Below are 20,673 nucleotides of genomic sequence, written 5' to 3' on the forward strand. Positions count from 1 at the left end.
GTGTGTCGAATTCTGTTTTCCTATTTATAATCTGAGGCAGAGCCACAGATGTCCAACACTCAAGCATCTGTTCCTGTTATATAGGTCCTAAGATGGAATTTATTTTAGTGGTAGGGCACAAAGCAAATACATAGATGGAAGGAAACAGAGAAGTTCAACATACCTTCAGCATGTAGTAGAAGGGGACCCATGACAGGAACAGGTCAGAGAAGAATTCAGCAATGCTGAACACACCATACACTACCCAATAGGTCAGCCACTGGGTATCATCTTCTTTGTTGGGACTCTCTATGGCTTTAATCCTGAAAGGCAATACAAAAGCAAGTACATCATGTAGTGTGATCTCAATGAAACACTTTCGAACAGCAGACTTTGACAGCCCGCCCTCCCATACCAGGTAGGAAACTCAGGCAAATGTATGCACCTTGTCATGGAGATAAGAATACAACGTAAGAAGCAATCTGGAAATAACAAGCCATTGTGACTACCTGTTACCAGTCTTCTTGTCACCAGAGAAACCAGCACTAGCTGTCCCCTGGATTTCCACTCTATCTTAACCAGGCACCAGGAGATATCACCAATGACTGGGAACTCCCAAGTGCAGGCCTGCCTCCAGAGCTTTATCAAGGATTCTTAAAAAAAAAAAAAAGAAAAAAAAAAAGAGAAAGAAAAGAAAAAGAATTCTCTTATGGCAGGGAGCCTGGCTGGCTCAGTCGGTCAGTGGAGTATGTGACTCTTGATCTCAAGGTTGTAAGTCTGAGTCCCATGTTGGGTACAGAGATTATTTAAAAGTAAAATCATTTCAAAAAAAAAGAATTCTCTCATGGTAACTTAGTTTTTATGTACTTTTAATAACTGAGCTATATTATGGGTAAGTAGAAACTTCCACAAAGGAACTTCTGGGACATAGGTCAGATACTGCCCAAAGTCTGTAACATAACTTCATAACAAACAGGTGAAAACAAGTATCATGGTGTCTATTTGGTTCTATCATTGTGTGATCTTTTGGCTGTAGCCTCTTTCCCTCATCAGTTAATAACATGACTTTCTTAGTACCAGCTACTGCTTAAACAAATTTCATTCTGCAAATGAATGGAAATAAGTTTAAAATAATCTGTTACTTCTGGGGCACCTGGATGAGTGGAGCCTGCTTAAGACTCTCTCTCACTCTCTCTCTCAAAATAAATAAACATTTAATTAATTAATCTTTTACTTCTGAATCACAGAAATTTCTTTCATGCCTGGGAATCTCTTCATTCTAAAGCTGAATTCCTTAATTTTTTAATCCTATCCTAACACATGTCTGGACGCTTATCAGAACTGAGCTGGACTAACACAGGAAACTCGAAGTTCTATGAATAATATTGTTAGCTTATGAGATGGGCTAACTGCTGAAAATACTTGGTAAGATGGGTTCCCCAAAGGGACCGTTAGACTGCTGAATCATGCTGAGTCATTCTCTAAGAAAGCCTCTGAAGTGATGAGAAGCAGCTGTGGGCTTGAGGTCCGCTTGTATGCCTGGGTGTTGTAAGAAAACAACCAAAGAGGGGAAAGTTCTAGCTGACTGAGATGAGTGCTAATGACATGAGGAAGAGAAGAGGAAGAAGAGATAAAATCAATACCTCTCTGCAAGCCAAGACAACGCAAAAGTTTTTCAACTTACACAAAAGAATCATAAAATGAATTTATGAGAGCAGATTATAAAATAATGGCTTGTAACTTGTGGACTATATGTGTTCCAGCTTTCCTCAGATAGAAGCTGGCAAATGTAACAAAAGGCCAAAGGAAAAGCGTGGGCAAGCACATTAACCAAAGAACTAACAGTGGTATCCCCTTTACACATAAGGCCATTTTCCTATCCATTTCTATTTAAGTGGATCTTTTAAGTTATTAGTTATTAGTTTGATAAAGATTTGTTTCTTAGATGTCACTCCTGGGCAGAGGGGATATGGAGTTATATTTCACTTAAGGTCTTCATTTTGGAAACCAAAGCAATTCATGACTATGTAGTAAACAAACATCCAGTAAACAAATGTATCCACACATAAATATAAACTGAAATATACATTTCATGGAAACATTCTGGTATTTTCATTTCCATTCTATGTCATTGTTTTTAAGAGGTTAGTCAAGATCCACAGATTCAAAAACAGAAAAACCACCCCAAACAGTTCAAGTTCTGTGCTTGAAGGAATAAATTTTTAAATAGTTAATTTCCATAACTTATAAACACTAGGCATTCAAAGGCTTCCATGTTAATACACTTGGAAAACTACGTAGTAACATCGAAAGCAGGAAGAAAAGAGCTCCAAACAACACACAGGTTGATCACAACTTTGTAGAAAACCAAGGCACATGAAAGAGGTCAGGACAAAACCAGATTCTTATTAGGCTGAAGAGATTTTTAATAGAATTTCTCAGATAATTGAAGCATTTAATTACTGTTTTAATTTAAAATACCATAAGGGCACCTTGGTGGTTGAGTCGGTTAAGTGTCCAATTCTTGATTTCATCTCAGGTCATGCTCTCACGTTTTGTGGGATAGAGCCCTACATCGGGCTCTGGGCTAACAGCATGGAGTCTGCTTGGTTTCTCTCTCTCCCTCTCCCACTCTGCTCCCCCTTCCTGCTGGCACATGTGTTCCCTCTCTCTCTCTCAAAATAAATAAAACAATAAACTAGCCACAATAAGAAAGAACATAAGTGACAGTCCATAGGTGTGGAACCTGAGAATCAAAATGGTGAAGCACTCCAATCTAGTTATGGGAAGAGTAGAGAAGAGCTTAAAACTGGCATTTCCTGAGTGCTATTTATTTATATACTTCCTTGTCCAAGTGCATGGACATAGGTGACTATTCAACAATACACTCCACAGCCTTGTACTTCTACTGAATCATATTTCAACACAGTATATCAGAATGAGGATGTAGCAACTTATCAGGCAACACAGGAATTCAAAAATCTTAAGCACTCTACACCCTTCCATTCTAGCCAAAATGGCACAGCTAAAGAATGGGAAGAGGTAGGAACCTAATAATTTTCCTCCCCAACATCATTTACTGACAAGAATATCTTTTCCCCACCTCATGTTCTTGCCTCCTTTGTTGTAGATTAACCATATAAGCATTATTGACCATGAAAGCATGAGCTAATTTCTGGGCTCCCTATACTGTTCCATTGATCTATGTGTCTATTTATGTGCCAGTATCATACTGTTTTACTGTGGCTTTGTAATCGATCTTGAAGTCTGGCATTGTGATACCTGCAGCTTTGTTCTTTCTCGAGATTGCTTTTGCCATTCAGGGTCTTTTACGATTCCGTACAAATGTTAAGATTATTTGTTCTAGTTCTGTGAAAAGTGCTGCTGCTATTTTGATAGGGATTACATGGAATCTGCAGATTGCCTTTAGTATGGATATTTTAACAATATTAATGCTTTCACTCCATAAGTGTGTTATATCTTTCCATCTATGTCCTCTTCAATTACTTTCATCAATGCCTCATAGTGTTCAGAGTATACATCTTTCACATCCTTGGTTAAATTTTACCTAAGAGTTATTTTAATTTCATAATAGCCCTATGATGTAAGGATTGTTATTTTCAGGAAATACTGGGGCTTAAGGAAGAAAAACAACATGTGCAGGGCTCCTAGCTACAAGCAGCAGAGACTGGGGGCACCTGGCTGTCTCACTCAGTAGAGTGTGCGACTCTTGATCTCGGGTTCATGAGTTCAAGCCCCATATTGGGTGGAGAGCTTACTTTAAAAAGAAATTGAACAAGTAGCAGAGGTTGGATTTACACCCAAGATTAACTCCAACAAAACCCGTGCCTATTTCACTATCCCAGGCTGTTTCCCTATTTAGAACAACTCACCACCAGGCTGCATAACACTTAGCAAAATGTCTGGTACCAAGTAGGCATTTAATAAATATTTACTGCATTACTATAAATACAAAAAGAGTTCATAATATTTCTTTTGGAAGGGACCAGAATGATCTAGTCTTGTGCTGAAGAAAACCAAGACCCAAAAAGGGTAAATTGGTCACAGAAGACAAATAAGAGAAGGCAGTCTCAAGGCCCAGATCCTTAGAGAAGCCTTCCACCCTCCAACCTGCTTACCCGAGGGGGGACAGGCAGAGGTGGGGAGGGAAGGGAGGGTATCAGAAGTGAACAGGACATGTTCTGAGTTGGTGCCCTAGTCCACTGTTTCTCAAACTTAGATGATGATCCATAACCACCTACAGAACTAGTTAAACATACATGCCTGGGTTCTTTTCAGACCTAGTGATTCAGACTCTGGCATGTAGAGCTTTAAGCTTTAGAAAGTTGTGCAGGTGATCCTAAGGCTGAGCCAAGTTTCAGAACTATTGGTCAAAGTTTCAGTCTCAGCACCACCTCTGCATATCTTTTCCAGGAAAGAAAACCCAAATGATGGATTTGTAGCTAAAGGGTAGGTTACCCCTTTCCCGCAACAAACAAGAGGCCAGGAGAGAAGTAAAGTTAGACAGAGAAGGCAAACTGAATGATATCTCTGCTACAATTAGGATGAGTCACTCTAAGATAATGTAGAACGCTCACCTGAGCATTCTCAAACTTGTAAAAGAATTCAAGATAAAAACATCTCCTAAACAAAACTCTTTTGCTAAAATTTTAAGAACCAATCTAAAAGTCCTCTATTACGTTGGCTAGAATATCAACCTCCCCTGGGGCTTTTCGATCTCTAGCTAAACCCCAGAGGAGTTCTGGAACTATCCCAAAGACAGCTGGCAACAATTCCAACCACTCTCCCCACAGGCCTGGGCCATTGTCTTATTTATTCTCAATGTGCCCTTGCCCTTAAGTGAGCTTTGTTAGCCATACCACAGACACTAAACCTGGGTTTAGAACTACACATTCACAAAAGACAGACACCATGGTCTTAGATTGCTCTCTGCAGACTCACTGCCATATTCTCACTACTGATCCAAAGCCTGGTCACTTGGGCTTGGTTCTATGGCTTCTTTGTTCTCTCTCTCCTCAGCCACCTACCATGTTCCAGGGGCAGAGCTTGGTCTACCTCAAGCAAAGGGCAAAAAAGAAATGAGGCCTGGGTGAGCAGCAGAAACATGGCTAAGGTGCAGAAAATGGCTGTAAATACTATACATGGGAGGGGTTAGCAGTTCTAAAAATTCACAGAGCAGAATTAGAAATTGTAGAATGTTGAGTTAGAAGCTGTCTTAGAGACAAACTGTTCATGTTCTATATTGTATAGACCAACATATGAAGTTCAAAGAGAAAAGACTGATATTAAAGTAATTTCAATGAAAATAAAATATTATGAAGTATGTGTCTACAGGTTTTTTAAGGGCAGCAATGGGCTGTGTAAATACATTTTGGTATATCCATACAATGAAATATTCTGAAGTCTTTAAAAAGGATATTAACAAAGAAAGATGTCCAAGCTACAATGTTGAATGTAAAAAGTAGATAACTTTGTGTTTTGAAAAAAAAGAGACATGGACATCTATTTCTATGTGTTTACAGATCAAGAATGGTATCCAGAAGCATATATTTCAAATTGTGTAAAGTTAATCCTGGGCATTGGGACTGCAGAATTTCACTTTTTTAAGGTCTTTGTAATGAGCCTGTGCAATATTTTTATAACAAGAGAAAGGAAAAATATTTCTATGTGGGAGAAAAAAATAAACACCAGGCTTTCTATAACTACTTCCTCCTATGGGACTGTCTCTTTAGGGCTTTGTTAAACACTGAAGTGAACATCAGGCATATTCATTTAATTTCTCTCTTGAGGAAACAGCTCATGGTTTTCTTACAAACTTCTCTAACAATGATCAGACACACCCTCGTGTTTTAGAGCATTAAAAGGTTTTCAATAACACACATATAAACACATAAAGACACAGAGAGAAGAGAGTCCTGTAGTCCAACACATGGAATGGACTCATTCTAATTTTCTATTTCAAAAAAGCAAACTATCAAAAATTTATTAATTACAGGGTGCCTGGGGCTCAGTTGGTTAAGCATCTGACTTGTGATTTCAGCTCAGGTCATGATTTCGAGCCCCATGTCAGGCTCTGCCACTGACAACACAGAGCCTGCTTGGGATTCTCTCTCCCTCTTTCTCTGCTTCTCCTCTGCTCGCACATGTGCATGTGCTTTCTGTCTCTCAAAATATATCAACATTTTGAAAAATTATTAATTACTCTGGATGATGGAATAGCCTGGCTTTTCCCTCCATTCCTTCCCAATGCTCATCTGGCTTTGCATCACTTCACCACCCTTGGCATGCACCTTGTATCCCAGTTCCAGCACTTACTAGGCACATGACCTTGAGCAAGTTATTCTGGGCCTTACTTTCCTCATTTGTCAAGAAGGAATGATAAACCTGATCGTGCTGTTATGAAGATTAAATGATTACATGCAAAGCACTTAGAATCAGTGACTTGAACCAAGTAAGGTCTCATTAAATATAACCTTAATAGATAGTACTTATAATGTGGTAATAATTTAATATTATTATTATTATTATTATTGGGAGGCAAGAGAGTAAAAAAAGCTTAGTCCTTCTGGCTAAGTACAGCTGGTAGAGGGTTAACAGCATTGTTAATAAGGCTAAAAGGAGATTAGAGAATTACCCATGGATTTTAATTACACTTCACTCTCCAAATCCCAATGCTATAGAGAGTAAAGAGCTGAAATCCCCAAATCCCATTGGCAGGTCAATGCGAACAAACTCAGACACTGGTGAAAACATTTTTCAGGCCCATGGTGTGAAGGTTCATGGGCCAAAATTCTTTACATTGGTATTGGATTGGTACTGATATGCACAGAACCCACTGGCCAGACCACTGGGATCCTCCAGTGACTGGTACCGGCTGCCTTCACCCTTCCACGTCCCATCAGTTTGTTTACCCCTTTATTGCTGTTTTCTAAAAGCAAGGGCAGGAATGAAGGATAGTGAAAGGATAGCATTAAACATGTGTAAAGAGGGTGCCTGGGTGGCTCAGTCAAGCGTCTGACTTCGGCTCAGGTCATGATCTCACGGTTCATGAGTTCGAGTCTCACATCACGGTGAGCACAAGCCCCGCATTGGGTGAGCCCTGCTTCTCTCTCTCCCTCTCTCTCTCTGCCCCTCCTGGGAGTCTCTCTCTTTCTGCCTCTTGCTCACTTGTGCCCTCTCTCTCTTTCTCTCTCTCAAAAAAAAAAAAAAAAAAAAGGAGAGAGAGAAAGAGAAACATGTGTAAAGAAAACAAAGTTTGCACAGAGGTAATCTTGGGCTACCAGTATTCTCTCCCTCCAAATCTGAGTCATTATTCAGAGAACCTAAAATATTCCCTGCCCCATATGGTAATCCACCACAGAAAATCAGTGACAGATTCATTCAGATGCAAGTATATATACTGAGCACCAACAATGCAACTGACATTGTAATTAAAGCCCTTGGGGCCAAAACAGACTCAAGGACCAAAAGCCAACAGTCAAAAAATAGTTCCCCTGCTAATTAAGGAGCATATGTGTGATTGGGGAAGGGTCTTATGAAGGAGGGTTATGGAGGCAGAGTTATGGGAAACTGGAAATCTTAACAGAAACAAAAAGTAAAAAATGGGATTTAAGATTTTAAAATTGTTAAAATGACACCCAGTGCTTAGCAACATGCACACCACTGTACCATAACAGAAGAAAACCATCAGCCATACCACATATTTGCAAACCTGGAAGAACACACTCTGATTGTACTTTTTTGCTCTTGGAATAATAATGTCTTAAGGACCCAAAAAAGTAAGTGGAAAAAATTAATGAAAATTAATGAAAGGAGGTCTTTCCTTAATCATTTAAAAGCTCAATTACCTAGAGTTCATCACAACAATGATTAGTTTTCCTCTTTGTAGGTTAGTAAAACCACCCTTAATTAAGCACTTACTGAATGCTAGATTCTGTGCCAAGTGTTTGACATATACTATCCACCCCTTTTGCTCAAGAAAATTGACCTTTATGAAAGTTAATCTGATTTGCCCAAGAGTTAATACAGCTAGTAATTATCAGGTCTATATACATATGCTTCTGATCACTCACACCAAAGAAATTCAGGTATACACCACCTGAATGGTACATGGTTCATATGTAACTTGGCCACTACAATTCAGATTAGCCAAATGACATAAAATTAAATAATATATTTCTTCAAAGCACTGGCTTTACTACTAAAACCAATTGTATCCATCCATGGAAGTTTAATTTTTTTTTTTTTAATTTTTAAAAAAAATTTTTTTTCAATGTTTTTTATTTATTTTTGGGACAGAGAGAGACAGAGCATGAACGGGGGAGGGGCAGAGAGAGAGGGAGACACAGAATCGGAAACAGGCTCCAGGCTCCGAGCCATCAGCCCAGAGCCCGATGCGGGGCTCGAACTCACAGACCGCAAGATCGTGACCTGGCTGAAGTCGGACGCTTAACCGACTGAGCCACCCAGGCGCCCCGATGGAAGTTTAATTTTAATGAGTCCATTATATCACCAGACTGACAGTGAATCAAAAAAAAAAAGCAGTTAATAAAACAACCTATAATAATAAACAGCCTTGAGATATGCTGTTGGTAAAGAACAGAAAGAAATCTGCCTCGATTCCACTTGGTTTGTTTTATCTCTAACATGGTAAATTTTATTTAATAGCAAATATTCCCGAGTTCAAGGTAGATTATTTGAAGCCTAAATATGAAGAATACAGACCATAATGTTTATAATCCTTTTTGATACGGCAAACATATAATGTGACCATACACAGCACCCACTATGCATGAGACTACTTCTGCTGCGTTAATTTATCAGAGAGTGTGATTTAGGAACTCCTGAGAGCTCAAAAAGGTTTACTAATTTCTTATTACCTTGGTTGAGAAGAATGCCACTGCAAATCTTATTTGACACATACAGTGCATCAAATTAGAAGAAAAAATTACATATTTTAAGACATAAACACTAGTTTGTTTCCATGCTAATAAAAACATTTTTCTTCTTCATGGAAGAAAAGAAGGTAAGAAGCCATGGGCACTCAGAGTTACTTGTTTTCCACTGCAGAGTAGTTGTGCTCTCAAAGCAAGAAAGAGGCTCCTGTACAGAGCTAGAGAAACTAATGGAAGAAAATAGAACATATGAAAAACTCCATTTGCTTATTATGATTTATATCAAGCCAGCCCTCCTCCCCTCTTCAAAAAAAAAAAAGAGACAAAGAAAGAAAAAAGATATGATAGGTAGTTAGGTATGCATCCTAAATATGTAGAAACTATCTTCTAAGGTTACTATACAAGAAAAATGAAAATATATCAAACTCCTTTACTCTTTAATATGGTGTTTGTTCTCCTATATAAAATGACCGACTTAATGAAATACATAAATAGGCTAAATTCACAGGCAAATACATTTTAGATGAGTCTATAAAACATCTCCAAGGGAGACTGAATAATAAAACAAAAGTAGTCATTCAGTCGTCAAGTAGTTTGGTGTTTAATTACAATGATCTTATTTATTTACCAACTTCCCACCATTTTGTTTTTTAATGCAAAATGAAATATTCAGTTACAGTCAAATATAAAACATGAGGAATGTTAAAGTGTGCAGGCCAGAGAATTCAGGCATCCCTACGACTACCCCTGGCTTTGCCCCAACAAACCCATGACCCAAGTCCAGTAACTTGTTTGTGGCCTTAGTTTCCAAATCTGTAAAAGGTAGCTCTTGCCCCAGCAGCTTGATCTCTAGGACCTAAACTAGCTAACATTTTATAACTCAAAGCTTAATGTGCTACTGGGTGTTGTATGGAAACCAATTTGACAATAAATTTCATATACTGAAAAAAAAATAATAAAAGATCATTCTTTCCCTGCTTGAAGGAAAAAAAAAAAAGAAAAAAAAAGCTTAATGTGCTAAACTATTTGATAGTTAAAAAAAAAATGTATGCCTAAAGCAATAAAACAGCAGATGCAAATCCTACTGGAACAACCCTTTGTCAATAAAATGAATGGTTCTATAAATGTAATGTCTATGTCAAGTATAGTATCATCAAGTTTAACTTAGGCTCAAGTACCCTCACAACCTGGACAAGAATGATCTAAACTGACCTTTCCTAGACAAAAGAAGGCCACATCAAGATAGGCAGATAGCAGCCTCGAGTTACCTCTGACATGTAAGTGATCCCTTCACCAGATCACCTGGCATAACTCTCGGAGGCTGCAGGATAAATATAGTGGTCATGTGACTGAGAGGGACTGATAAGCTCTACTCCCAAGAACCAGAAGAGTGTGCTAGCGACAGACCAAAGTCAGAAGAGGTTTCTACAGGCCCCACTTATATTTCAATTGCTACAAAAAGCCATTTCATGAACAATTTTTGAAACTGCTTTCCAATTCTAAATTAATTCATTGTTCCTCAAAATTAACTAATTGGTAATGTTGTCAACAGTCACCAATACCTTAGAATGTCCCATATGTATTTCTAGTTGTTTTAAATACCATAAGAGGAAATGAAGTTGGAAATGGACTCCTCATTCAGAGTCAGTCTCGAAAAAGAGAACTCCAAGATGAGTTGGATGAAGGCAGAGGACAAATAAACCACATCTCTAGGGCCCTCAAAAATAGGAAAACATTTTCATTAAAATTCACAGGGAGCATTCTAGAACAGAACATTAGGAATGAGATCTCTCCTCACGACTGCTTAAGAGCCCAGAAAGTAGATCATGAGTAAGTAATTTAAATCTTTCATCTTATTTGCTCCTTAAGACCTTCCTTTCTCTATGGTACAGGCAAGGGAGATGGGGGGAACCCTAACCTAACCTAATCTAAAATTCTTGCTGTAATTGCCTACAAAAATAGTGACATGCGATTATAAGGATATTTTATTACTTTTTTTAGTTTCTCTACAATTCCATCTTAAAATAGCTCAGCAATATTAGCAGTAATACTAAGTGAAAACTCAACCAATAAAAAGCTGATAAAACTTAAACATCTAACATCTCAGGACGCTGAAGGCAAAATTCACACAATGCCAGTAATGGAGCCAAGTGCACCGTCGGCCAGAACACCACCTGAGCTTCACACTTACCCAGAGGAGTCAAAGTGTGGGCATTCGCCACTCTGCTCTTCAGCACTCCAGCACAGAGCTTACAGTTGTAGAGAGAAAAGCTAGTGTAATAGGAACGTGAGCAGCTTAGGAGAAAGTGTATCTGCCCCCACGTTCTCAAGAGTAAAAAAGAAACAAACCATAATTACAAGTTTTTTTTGGGGGGGAAGCACCCAAGAAAACAAACACCCCCCTTACTAATGAGTCTCAGAAGAGAACCACAAGTCCACATTCTCCAGCACCATTAGGGAAGCCTCACTTTGCGTCAGTGGACTTTGTTTTCCGAAACAGAAAGTGGTGCTCAACTGCCAGTCATACCAAGACAACTTCCTCCAATGCTCCTTCGGAGAACACCTCTGTTATAGGAGGCTGCCACTGCAAATCTTGAATGAGTTGATCTGAGTCCTTTGTAAACTATGCTCCCGCACTTTGTCTGCTGTGAATCATTAGCTAAGAAGAGGCAGTAGCTTTTACTTCTGGTTAACTGCATTACAACTCTTGTGGTTACTCTGACAGTGTCTTTCCCAAATATCACCCCCCCACACACCATCCCCCTTTCGATCTTACCGCATAGGAGTCACCCCCAAACATCTCCTCCTAAAGATTCTCTGCCTCCTGACACAGAACTAAAGGCAAGGCCACATTCTCTCAGGAAATGCAATTCAGTGTGCCATCCTCATAGGGGCTTGCCCTGGTAAAAGAGAGCAAGTCTCTGCAAATAACTAGTTATGTCACTGCTGTTGTAAATCAATGATACATAACAAGAGAAATAACTTGTTAGTTATTTCTAATACATTCTAACTCATGTTCCCAAAACACTGCAAATGCCTATGTGTGCAGATACATGACTTGGTTGGGGGGGGGGGGTAGTCCCCTATTTGAGAGAGGAAAAATACACTGCATCAAGACAGTGTATTGACAATGTCAAACTGAGAAAAGAAAAAGTTTACATCAACAGTTCAATTTTCATCTCTGCATAGGGCATGGCATGTATCTGAGACAGCCAAACAGCCACATGGAAAGTAGTGTAACAAAAAACTTAAAAACATGGGCTCTGGGTTTGTTGTTAGTAAGTAAGTAAGCAAGCTCTATGCCCAATCTGGGGCTTAAACTCATGACCCACAAGATTAAGAGTCTTATGCTCTACCGATTGAGCCACCCAGGTTCCCTGGGTTTAAATACACTTTACCATCTACTAATTGCGAGACCCTGATCAAGTTACTTCTTTCTCTGTTTCCTTATCTGTAAAATGGGAACAATCATAGTATTTAAATCAGAGGGTTGCCATAAGGATTAAATGAGCTACATTTGTAAGGCACTTAAATAGGGATATAAGTATCTATTAAATGAAGTGCTACACAGGTATTCAGCTATGCAAAGAGCTAAAAGCAGTAACATTGTTTGTATTGGTGGCACAGTTTAAAATGGGCTGGTATGGGGTACTTGGGTGGCTCAGTCAGTTAAGCATCCGACTTCAGGTCAGGTCATGATCTCACAGTTTGTGGGTTTGAGCCCCACATCAGGCTCTGTGCGGACAGCTCACAGCCTGAGCCTGCTTCGGATTCTGTGTCTCACTCTCTCTCTCTCTCTCCCCCTCCCCTGCTCTGTGCTCTCGCTCTCGCTCTCAAAAAATAAACATTAAAAAAAATTTTTTTAATGTGCTGGTGAGGACACAGGAGATAGAATCACACATCACTGAAGTGGGCATGAGATTTCAAAAGTGTTGCCAAACATTAGACTGTATACAGTCATCAAAATGCTGGACTCTAAACATATTTAATCTATTCGAGTCTGATACTAAAATATGCCTCAAGGTGCTTTCACATTCCTGCGTAGTAGCTGAGGGTTCCAGACCAAGACTGGCCCCTGTGTGAACTTCAGAAACATATTCTACCTCTCTGTGCCTGGATCATTTGAAAACTAAAGGAATTAGGGGCACCTAGGTAGCTCAGTTCATTAGGCATCAGACTCTTGATCTCAGCTCGGGTCTTGATCTCAGAGTCATGAGTTCAAAGCCTTATGCTGGGGGTTAAAAAAAAAAAAAGAAAGAAAAGAAAAGAAAACCAAAGGAATTAGATTACATGCTTGATCTCTAAGGCCCAACTCTGATAGTCCCAGGAAGGTGGTAGCCTGATCTTTATGAAAAAATGAAATAAAAATAAAAGTTAATAGACATTTTTGTGGAATTTTTTTTAAGTTGCTGAGTAGGATAGAAAGCAAACTCTCCTCCTTTCCTTTCTCTGCAGGACAAAAGCAAAAATAGAAAATAAAGTCATTAGGGGCGCCTGGGTTGCTCAGTCGGTTGAGCGTCCGACTTCGGCTCGGGTCACGATCTCGCGGTCCGTGAGTTTGAGCCCCGCGTCGGGCTCTGTGCTGACAGCTCAGAGCCTGGACCCTGTTTCAGATTCTGTGTCTCCCTCTCTCTTTGCCCCTGCCCCACTCACTCTCTGTCTCCCTCTGTCTCAAAAATAAACGTTAAAAAAAATTTTTTTTTAAGAGGAAAGAAAGTCATTAGACTTTCCCTCATAATTCCATTTGAACAAACAAGCAGGGACAAGACTAGCACCCACTCGAGGACCCCCGGTGAGGGCTACCTTAGGTCTCTGGCAACAGACTCTGCATGTGAGGGTGCAGCATAGCACACGCTCATAGGGCATCTTTCAGAAAGACTCTTATTTGTGCAATGCCACTAAAAGCAGGGCTGTACTGGGGCACCCGGGTGGCTCAGTCTGTTAAACATCCAACTCTTGATTTTGGCTCAGGTCATGATCTCTTGGTCATGAGATCAAGCTCTGCATCAGGCTCTGTGCTAGGCATGGAGCTTCTTTAAGATTCCCCTGCCCCCCTACTCTCCTTCTCCCTCCCTTCCTCCCTCTGCCCTCTCGCCAAACAAAAGCAAGGCTGCACCAGAAACAAAAGGCCATATATTACAGGATTCCATTTATATGAAAAGTCCAGAACAAGCAGATCCATAGAGACAGAAAATTGTAAGTGGTTTCTGGAGACTGGGGCATAGGAGAAATAGGGTGTGAATGCTAATGGATCCAGTTTCTTTTTGAGGGTGATGAAAATGTCTTGGAATTAGATAGCAGTGATGATTGCACAACTTTATGAGTATACTAAACACTGAATTGTACACTTTAAAAAGGCTGCATGTGAATTATATCTTGGCAAAAAAATGGGCAGCATGGGGGTGGGTCTACCTTAATAACAGAGTTCCTACAATGCAATGGTCTGCCTTCTCTTCTAAGGAATAGAGTGAATAAAGAGATGACAGCAATTCTGTCAATAGCTCTTGACAATGAGAAGGCTGGAATTAGATTTCAAAGTGCCTGTACAGTGTGGCCAAAAAGTCTGGAAACATACGGAAATGATGTACACAGAAAATAAGAGTAACCAGTAGGGGGGGGCGCCTGGATGGCTCAGCCGGTTGAGTGTCCAACTTTGGCTCAGGTCATGGTCTCGCAGTTGGTGGGTTTGAGCCCCACGTCGGGCTCTGTGCTGACAAACAGCTTGGAGCCTGGGGCCTGCTTCGGATTCTTTATCTCTCTCTCTCTTTCCTCCTCCCCTGCTCATGCTCTGCCACTCTCTGTATCTCAAAAATAAACGTTAAAAAAAATTTTTTTTCAAGAGTAACCAGTAGGAAGGGGGTACCTCATAAGGCACTAACTGCCCCTCCAGGAGCCAGGCCTCCAGCTGTCTGTGTTCCAACATGCCACAACCTCACCTGAAGCCAGGTAATGCCAGGGTCCCACCCACAACTTTCCCAAGGTGGTAAGTCACAGGATAAGCAATGAAGCCATATGAGCTTTTCCAAATTTTATTTCTGTGCCCTGCAGCCTCTAAGCCCAGTGCTGACCATTACATACAATCTGTGGGCCTCCCTATGATGGAGGGAGAAGAGAGGAAATAGCGGAAGCAAAAGCTGAAGGTGAGAAAGGCTGAGACTGGCAAGAGTTTTGCAGGATGGCTAATTCCTTCCAGAGATCACAGTAGCCAAAATGACCTTAAAATGTAAATCATATCATGTCACCCCCTAAATTTTTTTATGTTTCTTTCTTTATTTTGAGAGCGAGCATAAGCAGGGGATAAGCAGAGAGGAGTGACAGAATCCCAAGCAGACTCCACACCATTAGCACAGAGCCTGATGCGGTGCTCAAACTCACAAACTGCGAGGTCATTACCCGAGCAGAGATCAAGAGTTGGAAGCTTAACTGACTGAGCCACCCAGGTATCCCTCATGTCACCCCCTATTTAAAACCCATCCAAGGCAATCAGAAAACCTGCCAACTCCCTACAAACTACCAGGAATAAAAACTACACTTATTAACCGGCCACCAGCCTTGCCTGATGGCACCTGCACCTCTGGGTCGATCTCACCTTTCTTCCGGCTCAGAGCTTCCAAGGCGCCGTTCCTGGCACATGCTGCTCCCTCGGCCTGGCTCTGCTCTTGGCTGGCCTGGCACTTTCTCATTCCTCAAGCCTTAACTCAGATGGTATCTCACATAAATACGGAAAGGGGGTCCTTCCCGCAATCCCCTACCCCAGCTCCCTGTCAATTTTCTTCACAGGGCTTACTTACCACACTGTGTCACTACTTTATTTATTGTAGTGCATGTAGGTAGACCGTTCATTCAAAGAGAATGGAGAGTATGTTGACCTCAGCCCATCGTGTATCTCAAGTGTTGCCACAGTGCCTGGCATGTGGCTGGATTTGACTTTTGCTAAATAGATGAACCCATATTGTTTAGAATAACTCTGGCTGGGGAGCACAGGGAGAATTATAAGAGGCAAGGAGAACTATTAAAGGGAAAGGGATCACAGATCACATTTTTTTAAATAATTGTTTTAAGTTTATTTTGAGAGAGACAGAGCATGAGCTGGGGAGGAGCAGAAAGAGAGGGAGACAGAGAATCCCAAGCAGGCTCTTCAGGGTCAGCACAGAGCCCAACATGGGGCTCAAACTCACGAAACTATGAGAGCATGACCTGAGCCAAAATCAAGAGTAGGAAGCTTAACCGACTGAGCCACCCAGGTGCCCCACATTTTAACTAACACTGATTTGGGTGCCACCAATAACACCATTTTCAAGGGGTTTCTGGCAATTACACAATTACACTGGTTAAGCGATGAACAAACTTGATTAGACTAATGTTTAACATTGACTGCCTGAATTTTACTCACAGGGGGGTCTGTGTGCTTCGTACTATGCACACAGTTCCACATCACCTTGACAAAGCAGAGGCCAGGTGGGGCCCAGGGTCAGCAGGCCATTTTTCTCTCCCTTGTACCCCATTTTCAAGTGTAACAAGCACAGATTGCTGCTGCTGTACATCACACGTTCTCAACATTGGCTGACATTAGAATCCTTTACAAATTGTAAAAGACCAACGAGCCTGAATCCCCCAAACCCAGGCTGCATCCCAGGCCAATTACACCAGAATCTCTGGAGGTTGGGACTAGGCCTCAGCACTTCTGAAGGCTCCTCAGATAACTCCAATGGGCATCTAAGGCTGAGAACCATTGTTTTAGAGAAAAGTCCAAATACCCACAGAGAGCAATCGTCACTTAATTTCCTTATGGTCAGAGAATCTTATCTTTATTTTATAGGTAAAAGAGTTGCGTCTACAAAAAGGAAGCAACCTATGAATAAATACCACTCTAGAGATGCTCATTATTTCCCGAATTTTTGCTTAAATCATGAAATTCCCTTTATTAGATTTTTAGCACTTTTCCAACCCCTAGTAAGGTATACTACAAATGTCACTTTACCTCAGAATATTCAAATAGAAAGGAAAGTATACTCAGTGAATAGAATTAATTCTAAAATATCTAAAACCCACCCACCTGGCCCACTCAGAAATATGACTGTCTCTATCATTTCACAGAATTATGAGCAATAGACAAGAGCATTTGGCTTCTTGGAGGTAAAAAGAGCCAATACTATTCAGCTGACTATGCAGAAAATGAATAAATGACTACAAACAAATGATTAAAAAAAGAAAAACCTGAAATTGACTTGCTTTAAAATATGACTGAAAATGAGGTTCCTGCTGGAATTAATCCACTTCAGGTCAAGGAGAAACATACTTGAATTCTGTCTGCACCTTTAGTCATGTAGAGTACCGCACATATCTGAATATACATAGCCCACCTAGAAACAGATTTTTACTTGACTAAAGCCCACACCAGTGATCTCATCACATCAACAGAGAAGGTTATGTTTCTCACAGGATTATGTACCAAATGGTACTGGTGTGGAAAATTTTTTTATCCTTCAGTATTTCCAAAAATCTGTATTCCTTGCTAGTTCAAAATAATTCAAGTAGCTAGACAGTTACTAAAATGCCACCCAAGATTTGTTCAAAATATAATCAATAACCTCTGAACTACAAACCTGAAAAATGCTTCAAACTCTTTTTTATTAAAGAAACTCTTGGGGCACATGGGCGGCTTAGTCCATTGAGCATCTGACTCTTGATTTCAGCTTTGGTCATAATCTCATGGGTTTGTGAGTTCGAGCCCCACATCAGGTTCTGCACTGATGGTGTGGAGCCTGCTTAGAATTCTGTCTCTCCTTCTCTCTGCCCCTCCCCCACTTGTCTCTCTCTCTCTCTCTCAAAATAAATAAACATTGAAAAAAATTTTAAAAAAACTCTTGCAAGTAAAATACACAATCAGAAGGAACGTACATTTATGTTATTTTGTCTGTTATCATAGACATGTGGTGCAAGCCTTTTTTTTAAGTTTATTTATTTAGAGAGAAACAGTGTGCATAAGCAGGGTAGGGGCAGAGAGGGAATCCTAAGCAGGCTTTGCAAGGTCAGTATAGAGCCCAACGCTGGGCTGGATCTCAAAAAGCCATGAGATCATGACTTGAGCCAAAATCAAGACAGAAGCTTAACCGACTGAGGTACCAAGGTGCCCACAAGCCATTTTTATAATCAGTGTTGCCTACAAACTTTCTATATACACCTACACCATATTCTCAGTAGATTACATTTTTGGAAAACTTTTATTCTTATACTTTTTCTCACTGATCTGAAAGTCAAACCAGTTTTCCTGGTCTGCCCTTCACAATCTTTTGGTATACATATGCAACCTCAATGGTGCTTTAGCAGGTAATACCGGATAAGGGTAAACGCTTTTCTCAACATGACAACAGGACCTCCAAATTCATAAGCAGTAGTATCCTAATATGGCCAGACTTCACGGAGTGCTACTAAGGATATGCACCCAACTAATACAGCAACTACTTATGTCACTTCAATTTAATTGTTCAAACCAGAACTAACTTCTAAAACATGTTTCCTTCTTTCTAGTCATATATTAAATTCTAGCCTGCCCTGTAATAGAGCCGAGATGTAATAAATGTGTTTATCTGTGTCTTAGCCTCCCAGCCTAAATGTTTTCCTTTATCTCTATAGGCGAGAAAAGTTGCAGAGACCAATTCAATGAAAGCAAAACCCACCAGCTTTCTCGGGTAGTGGTGTAGAGTAAAACAATTCATTTGTGGGGAAGAATTCCTATTTGAATGAATGAAAAAATAAAATTGTAGATAGAATATTTTCAAAATAAACATTGTAGGGTGAACACCTCAAGTAGTAATAAATTCAGATACATTTTAAAGCTTAATTATATAAATGAGTCATTTCTACAACCAAGGATCTATATTAGGAATGCATTTTATAAGGTTGTTTTTATTTTTATCCTAGGGTGTTTTCCATTTGCCTGTAAGAAGTAGCCAGTCTTTTCAAAATCATGAAAGCAAAAGTCTCCCCAGTTTCTGCATTAACATTAATTCTGAATTAGGGAAGTCCCATTTGATGGGGTTTTACTGTCTGTGCACATACATATAAGGAGAAATATCCATTTAAATAATTGTTAAGGAGAAGGAATCAGCTTTCTGTACCCAGTTAAGATCTCCCCACCAGTTAAGGCAGGACGACTTTGTTGTAGCGCTTTCCATTTGTGCATCCATCAGAAGGCACCCACCCTGCCAACATAATCTGATGAAATAAGCATTTCGGCTAGTCATCAGGAGATCAGGCATCAAGTTAAGTCTCTAAAATGTGTAACCTTAAGCAGTTACTACCTTCTGGTGCACTGACCGCTCTCCCAGGAAAATGCGGATGTGTTAGTAACTAGGGCAGCCCTGGATGGGGGATGGGGAGGGAAGAGGAGGAAAGGAGGGTTGAGGGGGAGCCACTTACGAGACGTAGGCCGGATAGCCAAATCCTATCAAGTTGCAGAGGAGAGAAGCTCCATAACCGAACATCAGATACAAAGCCACCAGCCCAATGACACCTGGAGACATGAGGATGAGAGAAGTGGGTCTTGTGGGACAAGAAGCGCTAAGCCGGACAGCCCCCGCCCACACCGCAAGGCTTGGCCCGGTATAGGCGATCTAGAAAAACAAACCGCCGTAAGGTGGGGCCCGCGCCTTTGCGGGCTTTGCAGTGAGTCTGGGGATAACCAGGCAGCCCCTACCTTCGAGCCGTTCCTCGTGCTCTCCCTCCACAGGGCTCCCCCGCCATACCGCGCAGTAGCCCAGGGAACCGGCTCCACAGAGGATCCGGAGAGGCCCCGACTCCTTCGCCTGCCCGCGGCCCCTCCCCTCCCGGGGACACCCTTCTCTGTACTGAGCTCCACGGACAGTGTTAGGAGCGTGCCCGCGCGCCCTCCCGCAGGAGGCCCCTGCCATCCCGAGCCTAGCCTGCGCAAGGCCACTGGGACACGGCACTCGGCCGCGGGGACAGACACGTCAGCGCCGGCCCTCCCCGCTCCCAGGGCGCTCCGCCACCGGGCCGCGGACACAGGCCAGCGCCCCCCCCCCCCCGCCCTCCGCCGCCGCAGCCCGGGCGCCCCGGCGGGGTCTCTGGCCCCAAGCCTTCCCGGGCGGCCAGACGACCCCTAGGATGCCTCTCGCCCCCGTCTGTCACCGACCTCCGAACCCCCTTCCCGCTCGCTTCCCCTGCAGCTGGTGCAGCAGCTGCTCCCGGGGCCCAGCAGGCGGCGGCGACCCCGCACCCACCGAGCGCGATGTATCTCCTGTTCACGCCGGTCTTGGCCTCGAGCTTGGCCAAAAGGTCGGTCATGCAGTTCTTCTCCTTCAAAAACCGGTCGAATCTCTCTCTCGCGGCCGCAGACATGGCGAGGACCTTCGCACCGCCGCCGGGGCTGCTCCTAGTGCCGGGGCTGAGCGCGAAGACTGGGGCGGGGGCGGGGGCGGGGGCGGGAGGCGGGCGGGACCGGCGCTAGTTGACGCGGCCCGCTCCCCGCGCGGCCCCACGCCCCGCCCCGGCCGCCCCACCCGCGCTCCGCCACCAGCGCCACACCCGGCCAGCGGCCCGACCTGCGCCTCCCTGGCAGTGGCTAGGGGCCGGAGCTGCAGCGGCTCCCGGCGGGGTGACGGTACCCCGCGTCTAGCAGCCTTAATCCACGGAGGGTAGAGACGGGTGAGACTCTTACGAGCTCCTTTCGCAAATCCGATGAGTGCAAAAGCAGGTGGAAAGGGAGAGGCAGGTGCCCTTGTTGCCCCCACCCTCAGTGTAGTGGGACTGGTCTGAT

The 20,673-nt window shown here is 42.1% G+C and overlaps 1 protein-coding gene across 1 annotated transcript in view; it reads right to left on the reverse strand.

Moving 5' to 3' along the window:
* The window catches only part of REEP5 (receptor accessory protein 5), a 40,003-nt gene extending 19,676 nt beyond the window's left edge, over positions 1–20,327 (reverse strand). Inside the window, exons 1-3 of the mRNA XM_003981201.5 lie at positions 20,138–20,327; positions 19,317–19,410; positions 164–302 (exon numbers count right to left, since the gene is read on the reverse strand). Coding sequence (XP_003981250.1) covers positions 164–302; positions 19,317–19,410; positions 20,138–20,255 — 351 coding nt within the window. The 5' untranslated portion in view covers positions 20,256–20,327. The remainder of the gene's footprint in view (positions 1–163; positions 303–19,316; positions 19,411–20,137) is intronic.
* Between the last annotated feature and the right edge of the window lie 346 nt (positions 20,328–20,673).

Source organism: Felis catus, chromosome A1, assembly GCF_018350175.1.
Source record: "Felis catus isolate Fca126 chromosome A1, F.catus_Fca126_mat1.0, whole genome shotgun sequence".
NCBI lineage: Eukaryota > Metazoa > Chordata > Mammalia > Carnivora > Felidae > Felis > Felis catus.